This window comes from Grampus griseus, assembly GCF_964374135.1.
Source record: "Grampus griseus genome assembly, chromosome: 19".
Lineage (NCBI taxonomy): Eukaryota > Metazoa > Chordata > Mammalia > Artiodactyla > Delphinidae > Grampus > Grampus griseus.
In genome coordinates, this window is record NC_139013.1 from 13357389 (window position 1) to 13381788 (window position 24400).

Below are 24400 nucleotides of genomic sequence, written 5' to 3' on the forward strand. Positions count from 1 at the left end.
GGATCCTGAGCTCCTCGCACTCCATTCTAACGCCGGGGGTTGCGGCCCGCAAAGCCGTTGTTCTCTGCCCGGCAGGGGCAGGGTGAGGGGGTTCCTGGACTCCTCCGGCTCGTTTTGTGGGTGAAAGCGAGTGCCCCGTGTGTGCCGTCATGAGATGTGTGAACAGATTCTGCACACTGCAGGCATGGATACACATGAATGTGTCACTTATGTATATGCTCTGGGTACATCCACATATGTGCACACGGATATCCAGGCATTTGCATGTCGACTGGTCTTCGCACCGCACAGGAGGTTACCACTAAGTGCATGTATGTGCCCCCGGTGAGCAGTGATATACATTGCATGGCCGTCTCTGTGCAGACCTGCCATCTCTGAGTTGTGGCCCAGCACTCAAGCACTCAGCAGAGGTTCAACTGTAGTTTTTAGCCGCTGCCCAGAACGGGGGAGGGAGTGTTAGGGCACCCCTCCAGGTCACAATTAAGATAGTTTGCATCTGGTTTACATGCAGCCCAGGGCCCTGGAAATGGAGGGGGTGTCCCCTGGGTCCCAAGGCAAGCTGCCCCTCACAGGCTCTTAGGGCCCAGGGGACAGGGGGTGGAGCCGGCTGCACAGCTCTGTGCTGGGGCAGGAAGCGAGAGTGGGGAGGGGGGAGGCCACAGCCGGTGGAGGCAAGGCGGGTGCAGGGCGTGTGGGGAGGGAGGGAGGTGACAGCACTCCGAGCCCTGAGGCCCTGCTGGCCACTGGGCGCAGGCCCAGCTCCGGGCCCCAGGAATGGACCTCGTGGACCCTGACATCTTTAATAGGGATCCCCGGGACCACTATGACCTGCTACAGCGGCTGGGTGGTGGCACCTATGGGGAAGTCTTCAAGGTGAGGAACCCCCTCATTCTCCATCACCCTCAAACCGGTGACCTTTGGGGTGAGGCCCAAGAAGGGAAGGGGATGTGAGAGGGTCCCAGTCCTTGGGTTTGGTTCAGGGTTGCTGAGGAGGAGCTCAGGCGAATGGAGCCCGCCTGACTGCCAACTTCCCCTTTACAAGGCTCGAGACAAGGTGACGGGGGACCTGGTGGCGTTGAAGATGGTGAAGATGGAGCCTGGTGAGGAGAGGACCTCAGGAGCTTCTTCCCCACACGCCCACCTCCTGGGACACTGGGATCTCCCCCATACTCCCTCCCTGTAGCAGCCTTTTCTCTCTGTCCCTCCTTGCAGACGATGATGTTTCCACACTTCAGAAGGAAATCCTCATCTTGAAAACTTGTCGGCACGCCAACATCGTTGCCTACCATGGGAGTTATCTCTGGTGATGAGCCTCAGACCTGCCCTGACACCCAGCCCAGCCCCTACACGCGAGCTCCCATTCCTGACCAGGGTACCCCCTAACCTGACCTCAAATCCTGGACCCCCATTTTTAACTGGGGCACTCCTAACTTGATCCCCAGCCCAAAGTCCCACTTTTTTGACCAGAGCACCCCCAAATCTAATCTCCAATAAATAACTCCCATTTCTGACTAGGGGTCCACCAAACTGACCCCTTCAGAGTAACCAAACCTGAAACCAAGTCCCCTAAAACTAATCTTTCATCATTTTGCCCTTCGGGTCCCCTAGTTTCACTTTCATTTCCTTTAATACGAACCCCTAAATTCCCTGACCCCCAAATTAAGATCCCAGATGCCCCAATAAAGTCCTCTGTCCCCCAGACCTGGTATCCTAGCTCCTCTGTCCCCTCCAAACTTCCACAACCTGTGAGGTCTCTACCCTGTCTCCTAGGTTAGCATGGGACGACAGAGGATGCCACGGGTCAGGAGCCCAAAGAGCTGGGTTCCACTCCAGTTGATCCTAAACATATATTTCCTCTCTGAGCCTCAACTTCCCCATCTATAAAATGGGATGCTCTCACTATAGTGGGCAATAGAGAGATGACAGCTCTTACATTAAAGTTCTTGTTGAACTAGAATAAGATGGACAGTGAGCCAGGAGGTATCCTATAATCATTACTGCTGTTATTAGTATTGCTTTTGAACTGTTACAGGCTGCAGAAGCTCTGGATCTGCATGGAATTCTGTGGGGCTGGCTCTCTCCAGGACATCTACCAAGGTGAGAGGAAGGGCACGGGGATCCAGGTAGCCCCATTCCCCCCTATTCGCCTGTCCTGTCTCTCTGCCTTTGTGTCTCCTGGGACTGTCTTTACGGTCCATATTTCACACAGTAAGCTGGCCCCTCCTCTGGGCCTGGCCTGGCCTGTATGATGCTGGGGATACTGTGGTGACCGAGCGGGCACTGACCCCTGTCCTCCAGGACCTGAGAGTCCAGCCCCAGTCTTTCTGCATGCAATGATCCCCTCTACTTCCCCTGCCCCATCTTCCCCGTGTCTGCATTTTCTCACCAAGGTGTATTCATGCGTTTGAGTATTTCTGCATTTCTGGCTCATCCTCAGTGCCCACATGTTCGTTTAATAGTGACTGTATTTCTGATTCTCTTAGCCTGCTTTTCACTCTCTCGGAGCATTGGAGGGTGTGGGTGGGGTGGGCCTCTGATCACTTCGAGTTTTCTCTTGCGCACCTCTATCTTCGACCATCTCCCGGTCTCCCTCTGGCCTCAGACCTCAAATGCCAGGAAGGAAGGACTGCATTAAGAAGTCCTCAGAGGGGGAAACTGAGGCCCACAGAGAGGAAGTGACTCACCCTGCCAGCCCGTCAGACCTGGTCTCTAACCCCTCTGCCTACTGTCTCTCTCTAGTGTATCCTCTTCACCCCTTTGTGTCTCTCTTTCTCACCATGTCTGTTTTCCCACTTTTTGTTCTCCGACCATGTCTTTCTTTCTCTGCCTCAATTTGGGTCTGTTCCTGATTCTCTTTCTCTCTCTGTCTCTCTCCCTGTCTCCCTCTGCCTTTCTTCATTTTACAAAGTGACATCACCCCCTGCTCAGAGCCCTTCCATACCTTCCAGTTCCCTCCAAAGCCAAGCCCAAATTTCTCATCACAGCCGGCAAGTCTGACCCCCACTGGCACACCCCAAGCAGACACACCTCATCTCCGCTCCATCCACTTTACTGCTTTCCAGACCCACCAGGCACTCTCCTGCCTCTGGGCCTTTGCACTTGCTGCTCCCATCTTCACCCCCATCACCTTCTCAGGGTTGATCACCCTGTGTAAAATGTCATACCCCTTCCCACACATATTTCCTGTTGTCTTTTCTTGCTTTATTTTTCTTCTATTTATTAGCATCTCACGTACTGTATATCTTACCTGTTTATCTTGTCTACTGTCCATCTCCCCCACCGGAATGTTCTGTCCATGAGGGCAGGGATCTCTGCCTCTTTTGTCCACAGCTGTATCCCCGGTGCCTGCCACGGTGGCTGGCACACAGTAGGCACGCGGTAAATATCTGTTGAACGAATCCCTCTCCCTCCGGCCTCTGGTTCCCTGCATCGCTGCCCCTCTCTCTGTTGCTGACCACCCCTTTGCCTCCTCCCCCTACTTGTCCCATCCTGTTTCCCCCTCTCTATGTGGCACCCTCTCAGCTGGTGTGGGAGGCGGCCAGGGGCCTGGCCCGCACCCAACACCGCACCGGGGTGACCTTTGCAGTGACAGGCCCCCTGTCAGAGCTCCAGATCAGCTATGTCTGCCGGGAAGTGCTCCAGGTGAGGAGATGCTCTGTGGGCTTGGGTAGGGGCAGGGCCCTGCTCCAGCCCCCGGACACTTACAGCCCCCGTGTCCACTCTCCTCCCCAGGGACTGGCCTATCTCCACTCACAGAAGAAGATACACCGGGACATCAAGGTGGTCTAGGGGCAGAAAGGTGGCCTTGGTGGGTGGGGAGCCCAGGATATGGGAGTGGTGCTTGGAGGGCTCGGGGCGGTGTGGGACAGGGAGTGGCGGCAGCATTGGACTTGGGGGTTATCTCTGAGAGCCTCTAATCACCCCCTCTTCCCCAGGGAGCCAACATCCTCATCAATGATGCTGGGGAGGTCAGACTGGGTGAGTGTGGCTGGTGGGGCTCTGGAGGGGGACTGGCTGGGGGCCCAAGGGGACAGGAGAGGTCACTATATCTCTCCCTCTGCCTCTAGCTGACTTTGGTATCTCGGCCCAGATCGGGGCAACGCTGGCTCGACGCCTCTCTTTCATTGGGACACCCTACTGGTGAGGGGTGCCTGGCTGGCAGCTGGGGGTGGTACAGGGGGCAGCAGCTTTTCCCAGCCTGGATCTCTGGGAATCTCCATCCTGGCTTTTTGCCCTGCCTCTACCTTGTTCTGTTGAATGTTCTGTCTTCTCTTGGGCTCCCTTTTGAGTTTTCCATTTACCTAGGGCTCTCTGTGCCCCCTCCACCTGTTCCTCTCAGTGTTTGTGTTGATTTTTATCCTGATCTCTCTGTCTTTCCATATCTGTCCACGTTTGCCTCCCTCTCTCTCTCTCTGTCTCTGTCTCTCTGCCTTTACCTCGCTCCGTCTTTATGTCTGTCTCTCTCCATCTTTATGTTTCTCTCTGCATCTATCTCTCTGTATGCCCCGTTCTCCTTGTCTCTCTCCTACCCCCCACAAAAGTCTCCCCTCGTCCTCCTGTGTCAGCCCTGGCTCTCTGAGGGTCTCTGCCCCCAGGATGGCTCCAGAAGTGGCGGCCGTGGCCCTGAAGGGGGGATACAATGAGCTGTGTGACATCTGGTCCCTGGGCGTCACAGCCATCGAATTAGCCGAGCTACAACCACCGCTCTTTGACGTGCACCCTCTCAGGTAGGCAGATGTGGGCATGTCCCCCTAGTCCCAGTTACCCCACTCAACTCTGACCCTGGACACCAGCCCCCAACCTGCTTCCCCACCATGAGACCCCCTACAGGAGACACCCCCTTGCTCTGAGCTCCATCCGAGACCCTCAGGCTCCCCTGAGCCCAGAAAGCCTTTTCTCCAGCCCTCCACACCAGGAGCCCCCAACACGGGGAGCGCCATCTTGAGGCTCCCTGCGAGACTGCAGGAGCTCTGTAATGCGATTAGCAGTATCCCCTAGAAGTGGCATCCCATGCCTTGTAAATCCTAACCCTCGTTCTCATTCTGTCCCCCACTTGGCTCTCTGCTGATCTTAGTGCTATCGGGGTTCCCTTGAGCCATGAGGTCTGACCTCCGCTGGAAAGTCTGATCCCCATATTCTGTCCTACTCTGTTTACAGAGTTCTCTTCCTCATGACCAAGAGTGGCTACCAGCCCCCAAGGCTAAAGGAAAAAGGCAAATGGTAGGAGAGGTTGATGGGAAGGAGGGAGAGGGAGGGTGGAGCCAGGGGCGATGGTCTGATGGGAGGGTCTCTGGTGCCCTCACCGCAGAACTTGCCTTCTTCCTCCCAAGGTCGGCTGCCTTCCACAACTTTGTCAAAGTCACCCTCACTAAGAGCCCCAAGAAACGACCCAGCGCCACCAAGATGCTCACTGTAAACCTCCCATCCCAGAGAAGCCTTCCCAGACTCACCCCCGGAATCCCCCAGGGCCTCCCACAGCTCCCTAGAACGTTGATAATTTCATCCCACAGAACCCCCATGGCCCTTTCAAAGTCCCTAGTCCCTCCGAATTCCCCAGGGATCCCCAAGACTCTGCAAATTGTATCCCAGACCTTTTTCCAAGATACGCTGAGTTCTTAAAACTCACAAATTCCCAGGGGCTTCAGGACCCATTCCTGGCTGTGCTTTGGAATTCCAGGGGAACTCCAGTCCCCTCTAAGACACCTTTGGAATTCTCCAACTACCCTATTTTTTCTTTTTTGGCCGCGATGCGCGCACGCGGGATCTTATTTCCTTGAGTAGCGATGGAGCCCGTGCCCCCTGTAGTGGAAGCGGGGACTCTTAACCACTGGACCGCCAGGGAAGTGCCCTACCCTAAGTTTATCTAATCCCGTCAGACTCCTCAGAATCCCCCAGGTCCCCAGAATTCCCTGCGTCTTCCTCTGTTGGCAACTTCCCCACTAGATTCCCTTAGATGGGTTCTCCAGCCCCTCGTCCCAACCCTCTCTCTCCAGCCCAGCCCTCTGTCTGCTGACACCCTCCTCCCCTCCCCAGCATCAACTGGTGTCCCAGCCTGGGCTAAACAGAGGCCTGATCGTAGATCTTCTTGACAAACTGAGGAACCCAGGGAAGGGGGCCCCTGTTGGCGAGATTGAAGATGAGGAGCCTGAGGTGAGGGACCCGCCCCCCCACTTCGCTCACGCTGTTCCCCTGCCTGGAGCACCCCCTTGCTGCCTGTCTTAGAAGGAAAAAAGCCAGTGAGGATGGGGAGCTTGGCGCAGGGCTGGAGGCACAGAGGTTATGGGAGGACCAAGGGCTCCAAGCTGGGCCCACAGGGTGGTGAGGGCTGCTAGAGGGCATGGTCCTGATGCAGTCGCTGCTCTGCCCAGCTCCCCCCCGCCATCCCTCGGCGGATCAGATCCACCCATCGCTCCAGCTCTCTGGGGATCCCAGACGCGGATTGCTGTCGTGAGTAGAGAACCCCTACGTCCGGGGACACCTGATCCTATAAGCCAAGAGATGCCCCCTCATCAGACGGCCAGAGGCCCCAGAGAACCCCATCACCATCTGACCCCACAGGAGACCCCAGAGAAAACCTCATCACCACCTGATCTACAAAGTGCCTCTAGAGACCCCTACCTCTCTGTCCTGCAGACAGACCCCCTGAGACTTCCCACAACCACCAGGACTCCCAGAGACCTCAGAAATCTTTGTCTGATCCTTGGTACCCAGCTGGAACCTCAAAACAAACACTCTGTAACCATTCTGAGACCCCAGCTCCCTGATCTCAAACCCTGACCCCCAAATGAGACCCCTGTAAACCAAGATCCCTCCCCTGGAGCGACAGCTCCAGTCCTAAGACCCTGATCCCAGACCCCACCCCCAATTCTACTCTTTTTGTTCCCAAATCCACGTCCCCAGCTCACTGTGTGTTACCCCCAGGGCGGCACATGGAGTTCAGGAAGCTCAGAGGCATGGAGACCAGACCCACAGCCGACACGGTGAGATGCCTCCCCTGCCGCCCAGCCACCCTCCCCTCCCCTCCCACTGGGCCACTGCTGACCCTTTACTATCCCGCAGGCTCGCTTACAGCCCCCTGGAGACTTCAAGAGCAGCAGTCCTAGGTCAGGGACCCTCAGGGTGGGAGGCAGGCTGGGCTACATGCGGGGACCACCCGAGGCTTATACCTGTCCCTCCTCAGGAGGCACCTGTCGGAGTCTGATGATGACTACGACGACGTGGACATGTAAGACAGCTCCACAGGCCCCCACCCAGCCCCCACCTTCCTACGACCCCGCCTTCCTTCCACCCTGACCCCAGCCTCAGCCCCTGCTTTCCTTCTACCACTCAGCGCTGACCCCTGACCCCTGACTGGACCCTCAATGCCCCCACCTTCCTTCACGCCGGACCCCTGACCCTCAACCCCACCCCAACGCAACCCTGGGCCCCCTGCTACATCTCAGTCCCCGGCTCCGGCCAGAGGTTGCTCCCATCCCCAGATCTCAACGGCAGTCCTAACCCTCAACCCCCAGCCCTCATCTTTCTTCATCTCACCCAGCCTCAGGCTGAACCTTTCCCCCATGTCAGGCCCTCAGCCCCAGCAGTCGGCCCAGGCCCCCATCTCCCCCAGCCCCAGGCCTGTGTCAGCCTCAGGGCCCACCCATCCATCCCACACGTCTCGTCTGTCAGGGGCTCACGGGCAGCGCGCCTGGCACCAAGTGAGAACCTGACCCCAGGAGCTCATAGGATCTGTGTTCCAAGGCGGGCGTGAAGGTGCAGAGACTTGCTGCACTGTCAGCACTCGATATCCAGGAGTTGCTGTTACCGTTAACATCATGGTTATCAGTCCTTTAGCCCCCGGCCCCAGCCCAGACCGCGTTGCCCTCTGAGCCTCCTGAGCTCAGACCTCTGGCCCCAACCCTCCCCAGTGCTTGTTCCCCACACCCGCACCTGCTTACCCCATCATTGTGTTCCAGCCCCACCCCTGCAGAAGACACACCTCCTCCGCTGCCCCCCAAGGTAAGGCCCTGGGTCAGAGCTGGGGGCCACGGGGCCAGGAGGCCAGAGTCCATAGATGCTGGGATACTGAGCCCTCTAGGGCTGGAGTCTGGGATGCCGGGTCCTTTGAATTCTGGGAAGACTGGGACGATAAGCACATTGGGATCTGGAAGTGGTAACCCCGACCCTAGGGGTGGGACTCAGAATATTTAGCCCGATGGACACTGGTCAGTAGCTGGTCCTTGGAAACGCCTGCTGCACCCAGCACTCGCCCTTTAGTTGCTGGCATGTGTCGATGTTGGGCGTGGGTTAGAGGGGAAGGCTGGAGTGGTGGTCGGACATCGTGGGGAGGGTCAGAGCCATGACCTACTGTCAGTGCTGGTGGAGGCAGATTGAAGGGCGCCCTCTCTCTCAGATCATCTAATGTATTCCCCCACCGTCCTTCTCTCTCTCCAAAGCCCAAGTTCCGTTCTCCATCGGACGAGGGTCCTGGGGAAACTGGGGATGAGGGACAGCTGAGCCCGGGGGTGCTGGTCCGATGTGCCAGTGGGCCTCCTCCACGCACCCCACATCTTGGGCCTCCCCCAGTCACGCGAAGCCCCCACCTAACTGCCCACTCAGGTGACAGGGCAGGCTGGGGTGGGAGGTGGGCAGAGGTGGGGTGTGGCAGGGTTAGGGGGGTTTGGGGGCTGATTTTCCCCACCCCATCTCAGAACCCTCACTCTGGAACCCAGCCCCCTGGGAGCCTGACCAGCCCCCACTGTTGCCCCCCAAGAAGGAAAAGATGAAGAGAAAGGTGAGGCCAGCCGTGCTGAGGACTCACACCTCTGGATGGGGCTGGGGATGCATGGTGGGAGTGGGGGGGTTGGGCTGGGAAGACTAATAATATAACAGGTGACATACGTTGAGCAGTTCCTCTGTGCCAGACACTGATCTCGTGTCTTTACAAGGTGTATACCTTCACAGAAAGAGGTAGAGGTCGTAGAGATAGGTGTTATCCCCCATTTCAAACTGGGGAAACTGAGGCACAGAGAGGTAAGTAGCTTTCCAAGGTATAAACCTTTGAGGAAGCAGAGGCAGGATTTGAACCTTGGCACTCTTGCTTCCAAATCTTAACCACCACGCCTTCCTGTCCCCTCCTCCCTTTTGCTGGATCTGCTGTTGCCCCGCCCCCATGGCCCACCCAGGGATGTGCCCTTCTTGTAAAGTTATTCAATGGCTGCCCCCTCCGGATCCACAGCACGGCAGCCTGGACGCACCCCTCCACCAAGGGTGAGCATTCAGGAGGGTCATGGAGAGTGTGGCGGGGACGGGGAGGGCCCTTAATGGAAGGCACAAAGGCAGGGACAGGGGAGGGGAGGGAGTGGCAGAGCTGAGGCAGGGGCACAGCCAGGAGTTACAGGTGGAGTTGAGGGATCAAAGATGGGTAGAGTGAAGATGGGTTTGAGAGTGAAGACTAGGAAAATTAGAGTTTGGAGGCCGGGAGTGTCAGATATGGGACTTCCCCGGGGGTCCAGTGGTTAAGACTCCGTGCTTCCACCGCAGGGGGCAGGGGTTCGATCCCTGGTTGGGGAACTAAGGTCCCACATGCTGTGCGGTATGGCCAAAATAAAAAATAAATAAATTTTTAAAAAGGAGTGTCAGATATAGCAGAAAGGGCAGAGTTTGGGGTACAAGATCCAGGACAGTTGGACACCATTAACCTCGGTTGTAGGTTAATGGTAGAGAGACTGGGATCAGGATTTGGGGGCCAGGAGTCTTGGGGATTAGAATGTAGCAGAAGGGGAGAGAGTTTGGCGATCAAAGATGTGGAGACAAGGTCAGTGAGGGATAAATGTTAAGGAAACAGTATTAGAGTTTTCGGGGTCACACTGGACAGAGAAAGCCATATGGAGGGCTGTCTGAATTTGAGGATCAGTGTTGAGAAAGGATTAGCATTCAGGGACCAGAACTGGGGAGAAAGAGGGAGAGAATTTAGAGGGCTATTCGGGGAGTCACATCTAATGTTGGGGGCAGAACTGAGGGGACAAAGGGTCAGGATTTGCGAGTCAGGGATGGAAGAACCACCAGAACCAGTGGTGGTCAGAGGCTGGTGAGAGTGAGATCAGCTCAGGGGAACTGGTCAGGGTTTGAGCTCAGATTTGGGGAAACAGAGGCCGGAAGTGTCAGTTTGGAGGGAGAGCAGAGAATTGAGGGTCAGGGCTGGCGAACAGAGTACCAGTGTTTGGGGCCATAGGGGGGTCTGGGAAGTCCCCCACTATGAGGCAGGTCCCAGCATCCTCATGTCTGTGCTCCCCAGACCAGCACCTGCTCCTGGGGGCCGAGGAAGGCATTTTCATCCTGAACCGAAATGATCAGGAGGCCACACTGGAGATGGTGAGGGGCAGCACCTAGGATGGGCCAAGGGTGGGGGCTGGAGCTGGGGTTGCTGGGGTCTTACAGGAGCCATCTCCCCTTCCTCTACAGCTTTTTTCTAGCCGGACTACCTGGGTGTACTCTATCAACAATGTCCTCATGTCTCTCTCAGGTCTGGTTATGGCTGGGTGGGAGGGTGGGGAGTCAGAACTTAAGGAGTCAAGGGGTTGGGAGATAGCTGGGCATGGCTGAAAAAAAAAAAATTAGGCTCCCCCTTCACAGAGCCTACAGTTCAAATTCCAGCCACTTTTCCACTGTGGGACTTGGGGCAAGAGACGTCTCCCTGAGCCTCAGTTTCCCCATCTGTAAAATGGGGCTCACAGTAGTGCCCACCTCTCAACTCAGTTTTGAGGTAATTTCCACAAGAAGTCAGTCTTTACATTTCTTTGATGTTCAGATGACAGTTAGTACTTGTTCCATGCTTTACTAAAATAGAGCGAGCAAGTGGTAGATTAAAATTATGTGTCATTGTTTTATAAACACTTTGTGTAAAAGAATTTCTAATTTATGAGGAGACCCCAAGCCAAAAGTTTGTGATGACAGACTTTTGCAGAATTTGTAGATATGTTTTTTCTTACATTTTGTAATGTGTGTAACTTCATCTGACTGGTTAAGTGTCCATCATTTGTCATGTGGCTACAAGCACCATGAGGGTAGGGAACGTAATTATTTTACTCACCATTAATGGTTCACCAGAGCCAAGCACAGTGCCTGGCCTACAGTGGGCATTTAAAATATGTTGCGTGAAAAATGAGTAAATAAAGGTGCTTGAGACTTGAGGGCTTGGGCATTTTAAAGGGATGGGGCCAAGTGATGGGATAGGGAAAAGGTGGGAGTGTGCAGTGTCCTATAACTGCCTGCTTCCCCTACATACACACACACTGCAGGAAAGACCCCCCACCTGTATTCTCATAGCATCTTGGGCCTACTGGAACGGAAAGAGGCCAGAACAGGAAGCCCCATCGCTCACATTAGCCCCCACCGGCTACTGGCAAGGTACCAGCCCGCAGTGGCACCTCTGACCCCTCTAATGCCTCATTTCTGCCGTCCCTCCCCCCGTTCACGCCTCCCTTCTTCTGCAGGAAGAACATGGTCTCCACTAAGATCCAGGACACCAAAGGCTGCCGGGCGTGCTGTGTGGGTGAGAGAAAACCCCATGGGTGTGCAGAGAGGGGGCGGGACCAGGGGCGGGACTTGGACTCCCTCTCGACCGGAGAGGATTGCAGAGTTAAGGCAGGGTGAACAGAGCCCGGGGAAAGATGTATCCTTACCTCCACAGCAGAGGGCGCGAGCTCCGGGGGCCCGTTCCTGTGTGGGGCATTGGAGACATCCGTGGTCCTGCTTCAGTGGTACCAGCCCATGAACAAGTTCCTGCTGGTCCGGGTAGGGAGCCTGCAGACGCTGGGGACTTTGTCAGATTGGGTGGCCAGGGTCATCCACTCTACGCTTCTGTTGAGAGCTCCACGAATCCGGCCTTCCACCCGAGGCCCCGCCCCAATCTCCCCAAGGCCCCGCCCACCTGGAGGCTCCTCACTGATCTTTCAGCTCCGCTCCTCACCCCTGGCCTAATTATCCTTCAGGCCCTATGCCCCTCCCCCCACCTCTAAGGAGACCCCATTCAGGTTCTTTTGAGTCTCTAAGGAGACTTTGCTGCCTTTGGGGCCACAGCCTCCGGGGGCCCTGCCTCTCTGTCGCCAAGGCGGCACGCCCCCAAACGGAAGCCGCGCCCACTCTGAGGGCACATCTGTCAGTTTCTAAGCCCTCTGAGGCCTCACCCCCTGAAGTTTCTTGGCAAGGGAATACTTAGGAAATACTTCGGAAGCCCCACGCCCACTGTCCTCCAAGACCCCGCCCCCGCTCAGGCCCCGCCCCAAGCCTTCTCTGAGCCCGCCCCTCCCTGCGCATTCCGCAGCAGGTGCTGTTCCCGCTACCTACGCCTCTGCCGGTGTTTGCACTGCTGACCGGGCCAGGCTCCGAGTTGCCCGCCGTGTGCATCGGCGTGAGCCCCGGGCGGCCTGCGAAGTCGGTGCTCTTCCACACCGTGCGCTTCGGCGCGCTCTCCTGCTGGCTGGGCGAGATGAGCACAGGTGCAGGCTCAGGGAGGGGTGGGGCTTATCAGTTTGGGAGGGTTGGGTCTGGGTGGCTGGGCGGTGCTTAGCCTGAGGCGTAATTGAGAAAGGGGTTAAAACGAGAGGGGACGGGAGAACATTGGGTATATATAATTGGTGAGATTGATGATAGGGAACTGGGGAACTCTATGATGGGCGAGGTTTAGCCCTTTTGCTTGGGAATGGACACGGTGCCTAGCCCGCTTGCTTGGGAAAGGCGGAGTGAGGTGGAATTGGTCCTTGAACCCCCGCCTCTCAAGCAGAGCACAAGGGACCAGTACAGGTGACTCAGGTCGAGGAAGACAAGGTGATGGTGTTGATGGACGGTAAGAACCTTCCTCCCTCCCTTTCCCCCACTATTCCTAGATCTCCGAACCCCAGAACCTGTACCTCTCTCAGAAACGCTGAGCCCCTCCAGTCCTTGTCCATCCTGCTTTGCTTCTCACGCTGAATTTATTGTCTGGTCCCTCCATAGCCTCCTAAGTCCCGCTTACTGTTCTTAAAGACCCCGCTCTACCTCCTTCTAGGGTCTCTGAAGCTGGTGACCCCAGAGGGGGCCCCAGTCAGGGGGCTTCGAACTCCAGAGATCCCCATGACTGAAGCAGTGGAGGCCGTGGGTATGTGCCGGGATGATAGGGTCCGGGGTCCAGGTTGGAGGCTTAAGGGAAAGTCAAGGGTAACAGGCACTGCTTTCCTCCCAGCTATGGTCGGGGGTCGGCTCCAGGCCTTCTGGAAGCATGGAGTGCAGGTGTGGGCTCTAGGCTCGGACCAGGTAAGCTCCTCCGTCCCAGCCCCCGCAACCCAGCCCCTCCCATGTCAGTCATCTCATTCATCAGATGGAATGGGAGAACTGAGTCAGGGTGTGAAGTCCTGGAGGAGAAGCTTTCTCTAGGCTCAGTTCAGACGGGTCCCCTTCTCTACCCCAGTGTCACTTAGGTCCAGACCTCATCCAGGGTCACTGTAGAGATATGTGGGTTAAGAGCATGGCCCAGACTGCCTGGGTTGGAATCCAGCTGAATGACCTTAGGCAAATGACTTAATCTTCCTGTGCCTCACTTTTCTCATCCGGAAAATGGAGTGGAAAATGGAGTGAAAAATGGTGCTTACCTCACAGAACACCATGTGTCAGGCTCTGCCCTTACAGTTTTGTATTTTACTTAATCTTCGTGATTGCCTATCAGGTAGGTACTATGATTTCAAAGGTTAGTAATTTGAGGTGCAGAGAGGTTAAGTAACTCGCCTGACGTCACACAGCTGATGAGCGGTGTTAGCAAGAATGATTATTTCTGGACCTGAGGAGTTCAGAGACCTTGTCCCCTGCTCTCTTTAAAGGAGAGACACTGACACAGCACCTTTTCCCCCAGCTGCTGCAGGAGCTGAGAGACCCCACCCTCACCTTCCGTCTGCTTGGCTCCCCCAGGTATGAACTCGGGAAGGGGGGGCTTCTGATGTGGAGAGGGCATCTGGAGGTATCCCCAGCCACCTGTATCTGTGGCCTGGACATCCTCTCACCTGGTCTCCCTGCTTCCATCTCTGCCCCCTATAGTCCATTCCCCACACAGCAGCCAAGGTGGAATTTTCATTTTTTAATTTTTATCCTCACTTTTTATTTTGACATAATTTTAGACTCTCAGAGAAGTTGCAAAAATAAATTTAAAAATTGTGTATCCCCTTCACCCAGATTCCCCATATATTATGTTTTAGCCACATTTGCTTTATTCTTCCCTTTCATATATGTACAATTTTTTTCCATTTGCATGTGAATTGCAGACGTGATGCCAATTTACCCCTAAATACTTCAGTGTATGTTTCCTAAATGAAGGCCAGGACATACTCTTACAAACCACAATACAGCTGTCAAAATCAAGGAAATAACAGTGAAATATCACTACCTTCTAATTCACACGCTCGTTCAAGTCTCACCAGTTGTTCCAATGGTGCTCTTGCTCTTTATAACCAAAAAATAATACGTTTTTTCTCGTCCAGGATATAATCCAGGATGATGGGCTGCATTTTGGAGTAATGTTTCTTTAGTCTTGAGCCTAGGACAATTCTTCAGACTTTCCTGGCTTTTCATAACCTTGACACTTTTGAAGAGTACAGGAAACTTGTTTTACAGAATGTCCCTCAACTGGGTTTGAGGTTTCCAGGTTAAGCGTTTGGGGCAGGAATACCACAGAAATGATGGTGTGTCCTTTCACTGCATCAGATCAGGAAGCACATGTTTTGTCCCATTACTGGTGATGTTATCTTTTTTTTCTTTCTTTATTTTTGGCTGTGTTGGGTCTTCGTTGCTGCGCATGGGCTTTCTCTAGTTGCGGCGAGCGGGGGCTACTCTTGGTTGCAGTGCGTGGGCTTCTCATTGCGGTGGCTTCTCTTGTTGCGGAGCACGGGCTCTAGGCGCGCAGGCTTCAGTAGTTGTGGTGCATGGGCTCAGTAGTGGGGCTCACGGCCTCTAGAGCGCAGGCTCAGTAGTTGTGGCGCACGGGCTTAGTTGCTCCATGGCATGTGGGATCTTCCCGGACCAGGGCTCGAACCTGTGTCCTCTGCATTGGCAGGAGGATTCTTAACCACTGCGCCACCAAGGAAGCCCAGAGGGGTCTTTTAAAATCCAGATCTGATTGTGTCACTCTCCACCTGCTTAAATCCTTCCCGTGACCTCAGGATAAATACCCAATCCTGGTCATAGCTCACAAACCATGACTTCTGCAGTCAAACCCCAGGCTCTCTCCCACCTCAAGGCCTTTGCACAGGCTGTTCTCTCTGCCCGGAACACTCTTCCCTGCCTTTTCACCAAGTTCCCTCCTGAGCCTCTTTCAGGCTCCACCATCCTTTCTTTGGGGGCACCTTGGCTGACCCCTTGGGCTAGGTTTCCCTGTTATGTGCCTCATGCTTCTTTGCATTCATCTGATTCACTGATTCATGTTGGTCTCCTGCTCTAGATTGAGCTCCCCGAGGGCAGGGGCCATGTGTGCTCATTCACTGCTATAGCCCAGCATTGTGCTGGCAAAGACTCCATAAACTCCTCTGCAGATGAAGGAATGAACAAATGCATGAATGAACTGACTTCTCTCTTCCTTCCCCAGGCCTGTGGTGGTGGAGACACGCCCAGCAGATGATCCTACTGCCCCCAGCAACCTCTACATCCAGGAATGAGTCCCTGACGGGGTGTTAGGAACCAGTCCCCACACCTCCCTCCCCAGCGGACACACATTAGTGATCACGACGTGCCCCTGTCTCTGAATAAACATGACTTCAGTCTCTGCTGCCGTCTTGGTTTTCTTGGGTTGGCGGGGGAGAGGAGGGCAGAATTCCTGTATGCCCACCTACCCCCCAATGTCAACAATCCAGCACAATGATGTCAGGGGTGTAGCACAGACTTTATTTTGCCAGTACATGGTCACCCTCCCCCAGCCGCCTTGCGGGGAGGGATTTGGGGGCTAAGGGGCTTGCTGTGAGAATAAGGACCTTCGAGGTGGGGGTGAAGGGCCAGCTGGGGGTGTCTCAGCTAAGCTGGTCCTCATACTGCTTGCGGAAACAATCGCCAGCCGGGAAGAAATCCCAACATCTCTCTTGGTACATCTTCCAGACGTAAGACTCCTAGGGGTGGGGGATGGGGAAGGGTTGGTTGGTCACATCTTCAAATGCTTCAGATTGGTAAGAGCTTTTTACTGTCACCTGCTGATTGACCTTATAGTAAAATTCACCATGTCTCTGCCCATTGTCGTCCCATTAACACACCCTTACCTGACCCGTGTGTTCGGTCTCGTCCTTGTTTATCAGATACATCAGGAAAAACCTGGGGATGGGAGGCAGCGGTAGACAGGTCGCAATCACCCTTACTTGCTCCTGATTGGCTGGCTGGGAATCCACCCACATGGACCCCATCCCCCCTCCCCTAACTGGCCAGTATCTCGGCCTGGCTGGCGGCAGCCACGCCCCCACCCTCCTGATTGGCCAGTGGGCCCACACTCACATGTAATTGGCCAGGTTGTGCTCCTCTAGTGTGTGAGTCTCGAACCCATGCGGTGTTGAATCAAAGTAATCGCTGCCGATACCACAGATGAAGCACTTGGTCTGTGCATGGCAGGAGACATCAGAGTCAAGGCCCATTCAACCCCCCAGGGTCCCATGATCCCTCTGGGTCGCCCCCCCAGATATGACCTACCTCCATATCTTCCTTCACTTGCTCTTGCTGGTCTCGGAGCTCACCAAAAGCGTCAATGATCAGACCTGGGGTGGCAGGGCGCAAGTCAGTGCCCAACCTCTGACCCAGTTCAGACTCCCTCCTCTTCTGGCTACCTACCTCTGAGTCCTGCCTCCCACCCTCATCCCCCTAATCACACCCTGCTTCCTAAAAATAATAATACCTAGCATTTATTGCGCACTTATCATGAGCCAGACATTCACCACCTATGAATTGATTGAATTCTCACAACAACCCGATGAGGCTAGTACAATTAAAACCCCCCATGTTACAGATGGAGAAACTGAGGCTCAGAGTGGTGACTTGCCCAAAGTCTCACAGTAGGGAGAGGCAGAGCCAGGATATGAATCCAGGCTGATGTGATCCTGGGACTGCACTCTTAAATGAGCTAGTCTGCCTCTGGGCACAGAGCCCCCACTCCCACACCCCCGACAAGCACTGACCCTGGATGATGGCCAACAGGATGACGATGACAAAGAAGAAGAAGGTGATGTCGAAGACCACCCGGTACAGCTCGTATTCATCGCCTGCTGGGTCCTCAATCTCGTCCCCAATGCCCCCACCAGCTCGGACACCCACATACATGTGAAACAGGTAACACTGCGGGGGCAGGGTGAGAAGCACATTAGTCATGCACTCAATCATTCGACATTCACCCACTACCTACAGGGCCCTGGGCTAGTTGCAGCAGGGCACACATGGCAATGACTGAGACAGCCCTGAACCTTCCTCTCACAGGGCTCACAAACTTGGCATCAGACAGTGACAGCCCAGAAATGATCAGGGTTGTGATAGGGAGGGCTCAGGGCCAGGACAGTGAAAGCACAGTGTAATCAGGGGTGAGATGGGGGAAGCACAGGAAGCGTTGCAGCTTTGAAAGCCTGACCCAGCCTGCGGTGATGGGGCAAGGCTTCCTAGAAGAGGGGACATGTGTGAGCTGGAACGTGAAGAAAATGTTAGGTGGGAGAGAGAGTTCCAGGCAGAGAAAACCACATGTACTTCATCACCATCTGGGGAGGAAAGAATGCATCTTGCTCTTGTGAGGAACTGAAAGAGGTTCAGTGAAGCTGGAAAATAGAGTTCCTGTGGGCAAGAGCAGGGAGATAAATGAGGTCCAGCCAATGGTCATGGAGGGCTTCCTGTAGGAGGCAGCATTTAAGTTGAAGGTGAAGCATCAAGTGAAGGGGTGTGTGTACATAGGGCCGGGCAAGGGAGGAAGAGAGAATGTCAGATGCAAAGGGCTTGGGTTGGGAGGAAACACATGATCTTAGGGGAACTGAAGAAGGACCAGGCAGCCAGAGAGCAAAAAGCAAGAAGGACTCTGGTTAGACTCAGGCCAGGCTGGTTTTTCCCTGGCTTTGTAAGCCATGGTGAAGGCATCGGGAAACCACAAGAAGGTTCTGAGCAGAGGGAGGGACGTGGTCTGCCTGGCACTTGGGAAAGACTTTACACTGTTCTTTCTGTGTCCCTGGGAAGTGAGAGAACCCAGTTCTCTTGGGTAAGAGCTAAGACCAGTGACTGATGGGAACAAGGCTGAGTGGCAAGACCAGGTCTGGTGGGGCCTCAAATGTCAGGCTGAGTGGATCCTGCGAGCACAGTGCCAGATTACAGGCCATCTCTGAGATAAAGCCCTGGGATGATTCTTTCCACTGTGGCCCATGCCTATAGTAGGTTAAACTTAATTTGGGGGGAATTCCCTAGCGGTCCAGTGGTTAGGACTCTGCGGTTTCACTGCTGAGGGTCTAGGTTCGATCCCTGGTCGAAGAACTAAGATCTCACAAGCCGCACAGTGCAGCCAAACAAATTTTTTTAACTAAATAAATAAAAAGTTTAAAAAATTCACAAGTGGAGGAAATGCTAAGGTGCAGTTGGGGTATAATAAAAATAAAGATGGAGTCTAGTGGAATTCCCTGGTGGTCCAGTGGTTAGGACTCTGCACTCTCACTGTCAAGGGCCCAGGTTCAATCCCTGGTCAGGGAACTAAGATCCTACAAGCCGTGCGGTAAGGCAAAAAAAAAAAAAAAAAAAAAAAAAGATGGAGTTTAGAAAAAAAACAACAACTCAGTTTGGGTTATGACCACCACTCCTAGAATAGAAGAGAAAATAAAAACACGGATAGCATGCTTTGGGTGACACTCTTCGTTATAATGATGATAGTAGCTCACATCTGTGGAATCCTTAATACCTGCCAGGCACTATTCTAAGACTTTTAAATCTTAGATGATCAGGGAGCATCACTGAGTCCTAAAAGCAACCCGAAGATGTAGGCACTGTTATTATACACCCATTTCACAGGTGAGGTCACCAGAGGATGGAGAGGTTGAGCAGCCAACTCACATGGCTTGTAAGTCAGGCACCATGCCTGAGCACCCTTCCAATAAGGATAGCTTGAAAAACTCAAATACTATTACAACAGTGGCTACCATTTATTGAGCACTGTTCTAAGTACCTCACAAGTGTCAGCTCACTGAACCCTCACAATAAGTCTACAGGTAGTTTCTATTACTCACCCCCTTTACAGATGGGAAAACTAAGGGTCAGGGATGGTCAGTAACTTGTTCCAAGAGCGTTGGGGGGAGGGGCTTACCGTCATCATGTCGTCACACTTCATATCAGGCTCGTCCTCATCCTCACTCTTGTTGTAGAACTTGCGGAAGAAGTTGAAAGCCACCACGGTGTACAGGTAGACCACCACCGCCAGGAGGCCCACGGTCATCACCAGCTGGGGACGGGCAATGGGCCGGTCAGCTCCACTCTGGGCTTGCCCCTCCCCCATGCCCAGCCTTCTCTATCCTTTTTTTTTTTTTTTAAATATTTATTTATTTATTTGGCTGTGCTGGGTCTTAGTTGCGGCACGCGGGCTCCATAGTTGAAGCATGTGTGATCTTTAGTTGCAGCATGTGAGATCTAGTTCCCTGACCAGGGATCAAACTCAGGCCCCCTGCACTGGGAGCGCAGAGCCTTAACCGCTGGACCACCAGGGAAGTCCCCAGCCTTCTCTATCCTTGCCCCAGTTCGGCCCAGGTGGCCTTCCCCCTGGGGTCTCACCACCCACACCTGCCCTGGCTCAGCCCGCCCAGCCTTGCCCCTCCTCACCCTACCTGCCCAGCCCTCACCCTCCACCCCTCCTCAGACTGCCAAACTCGTCCCTCCAGGCTCACTCCCCTCAGACAGGTCCCCTCCACACCTGTTTCCCATTGTGGGTGACAGAGGAGAGGATGGTGCGCAACGTCTTGACCCCCATGGCAATGTCCAGGAGGTGGGCGGCAAAGAAGAAGTTGTTGTAGTGACCCAGGAGGGACATCACCATGTACCAGCCCAGATACAGGAAAGACTGTGGGCACACAGAGCCGGGGTCAGCGTGTGTTCATGAGGGTCAAGGAGTACTCTGGGCGCCAGGGAACAGTTGAGAGTGTTGGGCACGCTCTGGGGTTCGGGGGGCCATCTCTGGCTAGGGATTATTTGAAGGATCAGGAACAACTCTAAAACAGCGGAGCACTCGGTGGGAAGCCATTCTGCAGGGAGTTGGGGAACCCTCCGCAGAAGGACATAGTCTGGGAATTCAAGAGTGTTCTGGGTGGTAAGGAGCCTTGGGCGGGTCAGAGGTGCACAGGGGTCAGGAGTCAGCCCCTGGTCAGGGATACCTGGGGGTGGGGCACCCGACGCCCTCGGGCCCTTCTCCAGCAGGCCCCTCCCCCGCTACAGGGCCCCCCTCACATTGTCTGTGAAGATGACCCCAAACTTCCAGATCTGGTACTTGATATCGATGGACATGAGCCTGTAGGGTGGAGGGAAGAGGGATGGCCAGATGCTGGGGGGTCAGACCCTGGCCACCTCCCCTGCCTGTCCCAGGCCTGTGCAGGGTCACCCCTGGCTCACCAGGTGAGCAGCCCCGGTGGTGGTTCAGGCTTGCGCTCATTGTGGGCTGTGATCTCCAGCGTGGCCAGATCCATGCCCAGGAGCTCGGCGATCCGCTCCCTCCCAAAGATGTCCCCGTGCTTGTCCAAGACCTACGCAGGGGAGCATAGGGCCGTGCAGACACAACTAGAGTGGGGAAGGTCACAGCCTGCATGGTTGGGGGTGTCTGGGGACACTCTGAACTTTGTGTGAGAGATTGGGGGTGCATTTTTCTGGGGAGAAGGGCCAGAGCTTTCTTCAGATCCTCAGGGGGAAGGTCCCAAAGTGATAAAGGTCCAGTTTACTCAGTAGCCAAATTAATTGGGATCATTTATTATTATTAGGCAGGTAGGCAAGGAATCCTATATAACTGGCGTCCCCACCCCATCATCTATGAATTCATCTCCTCCCACTCACCCCCTCACTCACTCTGCTCCAGCCACACTGGCCTCCTCACAGCTCCTCAAATATACCAGGCACATTCCTCCCCCAGGACCTTTGCACTGGCCGTTCCCCCTGCCCAGGACACCCTTCCGCCAGATTCCCACCTGCCTCGCTCTCTCACCTCCTGATCACGCTGCACGAAAGAGCAACCTGTCTGGGCCAACACCCACGCGCTCCCCACCCCTCCGCGGGGCTTTTCTCTTCTACAGCACTTATCACCACCTGAATGCTATAAATGTGTTCCTCCTCTGTCTTTCCAACTTGAGGGTCCAAATGTGTTTACTCCTTGGATTCCAGGTCCTTAAAACAGGTCCTGGCACACAGTAGGTGCTCAAGAAACATTTGTTGAGTGACTGAATGATTGTAACTGAATGTTACTGAACTGCTCATGTAGTAGGTCATATAACCTTTACAACAACCTGGTGGGGTCAGCTCTCATTACTTCACTTTGAATATGAGGGAAACTGAGGCACAGAAAGGTTGACCCCACTAGGAATAGAAAAGCAGACAATCTAGCACCAGAGTCTGTGTGCTGAAAATAGGATGCCTTACTTCCTCCCTCAAAACTAATATTCTTACTTCCTCCCTCAAAACTAATATTCTGCACCAGGCACTGTGCTGTGCTTGTTACACGTATCGTCTCATTACAGAGCGGGAGGGGTGACTGTCATGCTCACTTCCAGACTGGCAATCTGAGGTGCTTCTCAGACAGTCAAAGCCTCTTGCCCAAGGTCACACATGAAGCAAGTGCTTGATGGGGTTTGGATGGCCTGGTGGCAGCAAGGAACCCAGCCCAGGAGGCCCTTCCACCTCCCCATCCACGTCCTCTCACCTTCCGCTTGACAAATTTGTCCCAGTAGTTGCTGGGGAAAGACCTGCCAAGAGAAAGAAGCCACAAGACATCAGGGTAGGAGGGAACAGGGGCCACCAGCCAGGCCGGGGCGGGGGGTTGGAATTCCAATGCTTTTCTCACAGGAGACAGGGGGGGTCACATCTCACTCAGGGTCAGGCTCTAAAGCCCCCAGGCCAGGTGACTTTTGCCCAAGGTCAACTCTTACCCCGCCCTCCCCCGCTGCTGTCGTTGGTGGAGCCCAGGTGAGGCAGGCGGCTCGCATTCGGAGCTGGGATGTGCAAAGACCCCAGAACTGCACTCAGGTGGGGAGGAGTCGGGACCAGCAGCCTGGCCCTGCTCCGGTTCCGGGGTGCTTCCTCACACTGTTTAATTTTATTTGATGATTCTGGCCCTTTATTTACCAGTTTTCTAATTGATGAGTTGATGTCCCAACATTCCTGCAAAGGTGGCCCAATGAGTTTTGCTGGGGAGGGGGTCGGGGGTGAAGTGGAGATTTATTATGAATCCATGGATTTAGGCCTATTTGATGTGTGTTTCAATTTGTGGCACTTTCTATCCTTATCAACGCTCAAACTGTCCTTGATTTGTCCACGGGGAGCCGCTTCTAAGCTGGCAGCAGGCTCCTTTCAGCATGTCACCATTTTGCAGTGAGCACACCCTTGCTTTCTGACTTAACAAGATAATCCAGGCTCATCTTACACTTCCCCGACACAGCCCTGAAAAATCTGCCACTTCTCCAAGGAGTCTGGTTCCTTGTCACGGGAAATGGTATTTAGAAGTCAAGGTCTTGGGCAGACACCATTTTAAATAGGTGTCTCTCTCTCTCTCTCTCTTAAGCATGTGTACTTGAATGTGTGTAAGTTAAATGTGTCTTTGATGGTGACAGTGAGAGTATAGCATGTCCTTGGTATGGCTTCTCTCTCTCCTTGCACCACTTCACTAGGCAGGACCCCATAAGAAAATAACTTCCGGGACTTCCCTGGTGGTTCAGTGGTAAAGAATCCGCCTTCCAATGCAGGGGACGTGGGTTCTATCCCTGGTCTGGGAAGATCCCACATGCCACGGAGCAACTAAGCCTGTGTGCCACAGCTAAGCCCGCACGCCACAGCTACTGAACTCGCGCGCCTCAACGAGAGAGCCTGCATGCCACAAACTACCGAGTCCTCGCGCCCTGGAGCCCGCGCACCACAAGGAAAAGCCTGCTCTCGGAAACAAAAGATCCTGCATGTGTGCCTCAACAAAGATTCTGCATGCCGCAACTGAGACCTGATGCAAAAAAAAAAAAAGTGTCTTCATTAAAAGAAAAAAGAAAATGACTTCCAACCCTTACCTAGAGCTTACAGTGCCCCAGAAACTACACTAACTCATTGCATTGTCACAAGGTCCTTGTGAGGTCGGTGCTATTATATATCCCCACTTTACAGATAAGGAAACTGAGGCACAGAGAGGCCAAGTGACTGGACCAAGAATTCCCAGCTACAGTGTGGCCAACCCAGGGTTCCAACCTGACCTGGTGTTCTTACTCTAGACTCCCTCTAAGGATGCAGCCCCGCTGTATGAACAGATAAGATGGGACTTGACCTGGGGGAAAGTGGAATGGGCTGGGAGTGTACTTTGGGGGTCCAGAGTCCCACCACGTTGCCCTCACAACCCTCATTTCCTCTCTGGGCTCAATTTGAAAACCAAGTGATTTCATATATTTCCCACTCATGGCACCTGGTGAGAATCCCGCGTGGGGACAGAGTTTAAAATGCAGGTTCCTGGGTGCCACCTCAGACTCACTGAACCAGAATCCCCAGGGATGGGGCCCAGGAATCCCCACGTGTCAGCAGCACCCCCAGAGGTACTTTAATGCAGGGGAAATTTGTCTGTATTACTAAGAGGAAGACAAAGGCTTGGGGAGAATGAGTCAGGACGGGCAGTGACTGGAACGCCGGCCTTTTGAGGCCTGGGCTGGGACTGGAGTGGAAACCCAGCTCTGCTTCCCCAACCCACCACGAGGCTGGGGCTGGGCCCTTACGGAGTGTTGAGCACCAGCCGGTCCCACTGCCCCTTCACGTCATCGTCTTCAGGCTGCTCCGTGATGTAGAGGCCGTCAAACTCCAGCTTCCGGGCCAGTTCCTTCTCCCGCTTAAAGATCACCAGGGGCACCTAGATCATGCAGGGAGGCAAAGGGGTGGGTGTCAGGAGACCACAGCCTCGGCAGGAGCTAGGACATCTTGCTGGAGCCTTCGTGAGACCCCACATCACAGGAGCTTCCCCAGAGTGATCAGGGTAGTAGTGGGGAAACGCGGTCAGAGGGTCAGGGCTGGGATGAGGAAAAAACCCGGAAGAGCCCAGAACGGGCACCTGCTGCAGCCTGGGGCCTCCCAAGGGAAGGAGGAGGAATAAAACAGGCAGGTGAAAGGAGGTGGAAGTGGGGCAGGGCATTCCAGGCAGAGGGGACAGCACTTGTAAAAGTTCTAAGCCAAAAGAGCTCTGTTCGTCCAATTGTAAAGT

The 24400-nt window shown here is 54.4% G+C and overlaps 2 protein-coding genes across 4 annotated transcripts in view; one reads left to right on the forward strand and one right to left on the reverse strand.

Annotated features, from left to right (window-relative positions):
• Positions 1–774: 774 nt before the first annotated feature.
• Positions 775–15721, forward strand: MAP4K1 (mitogen-activated protein kinase kinase kinase kinase 1; the record flags this gene model as incomplete). 2 transcript variants are annotated; one of them, XM_082676284.1, is made up of 31 exons in its annotated part: positions 775–873; positions 1043–1100; positions 1213–1303; positions 2033–2097; positions 3587–3642; positions 3733–3780; positions 3936–3978; positions 4068–4140; positions 4596–4727; positions 5158–5220; positions 5331–5412; positions 6034–6150; positions 6369–6447; positions 6922–6980; positions 7060–7103; positions 7181–7225; positions 7956–7998; positions 8436–8598; positions 8691–8773; positions 9165–9249; positions 10277–10353; positions 10444–10504; positions 11280–11388; positions 11475–11533; positions 11672–11775; positions 12305–12479; positions 12764–12826; positions 13028–13117; positions 13202–13272; positions 13865–13920; positions 15587–15721. In XM_082676284.1, the coding sequence occupies 31 exons, from the start codon at positions 775–777 to the stop codon at positions 15654–15656; spliced, it is 2463 nt and encodes an 820-aa protein (XP_082532410.1). In that variant the 3' UTR covers positions 15657–15721. The 2 variants fall into 2 exon arrangements, with proteins under 2 accessions (XP_082532410.1, XP_082532409.1); XM_082676283.1 differs by lacking the exon at positions 7060–7103 and having other exon boundaries at positions 7131–7225.
• A 140-nt stretch (positions 15722–15861) lies between these two features.
• RYR1 (ryanodine receptor 1) overlaps positions 15862–24400 on the reverse strand; it is a 118158-nt gene continuing 109619 nt past the window's right edge. For both annotated transcript variants that reach the window (XM_082676282.1, XM_082676281.1), the window contains 11 exons: positions 23922–24052; positions 21881–21923; positions 20587–20717; positions 20425–20485; positions 19895–20041; positions 19295–19429; positions 17151–17307; positions 16669–16733; positions 16477–16577; positions 16248–16299; positions 15862–16100 (listed from right to left, as the gene is read on the reverse strand). In XM_082676282.1, coding sequence (XP_082532408.1) covers positions 16005–16100; positions 16248–16299; positions 16477–16577; positions 16669–16733; positions 17151–17307; positions 19295–19429; positions 19895–20041; positions 20425–20485; positions 20587–20717; positions 21881–21923; positions 23922–24052 — 1119 coding nt within the window. In that variant the 3' untranslated portion in view covers positions 15862–16004. The remainder of the gene's footprint in view (positions 16101–16247; positions 16300–16476; positions 16578–16668; positions 16734–17150; positions 17308–19294; positions 19430–19894; positions 20042–20424; positions 20486–20586; positions 20718–21880; positions 21924–23921; positions 24053–24400) is intronic.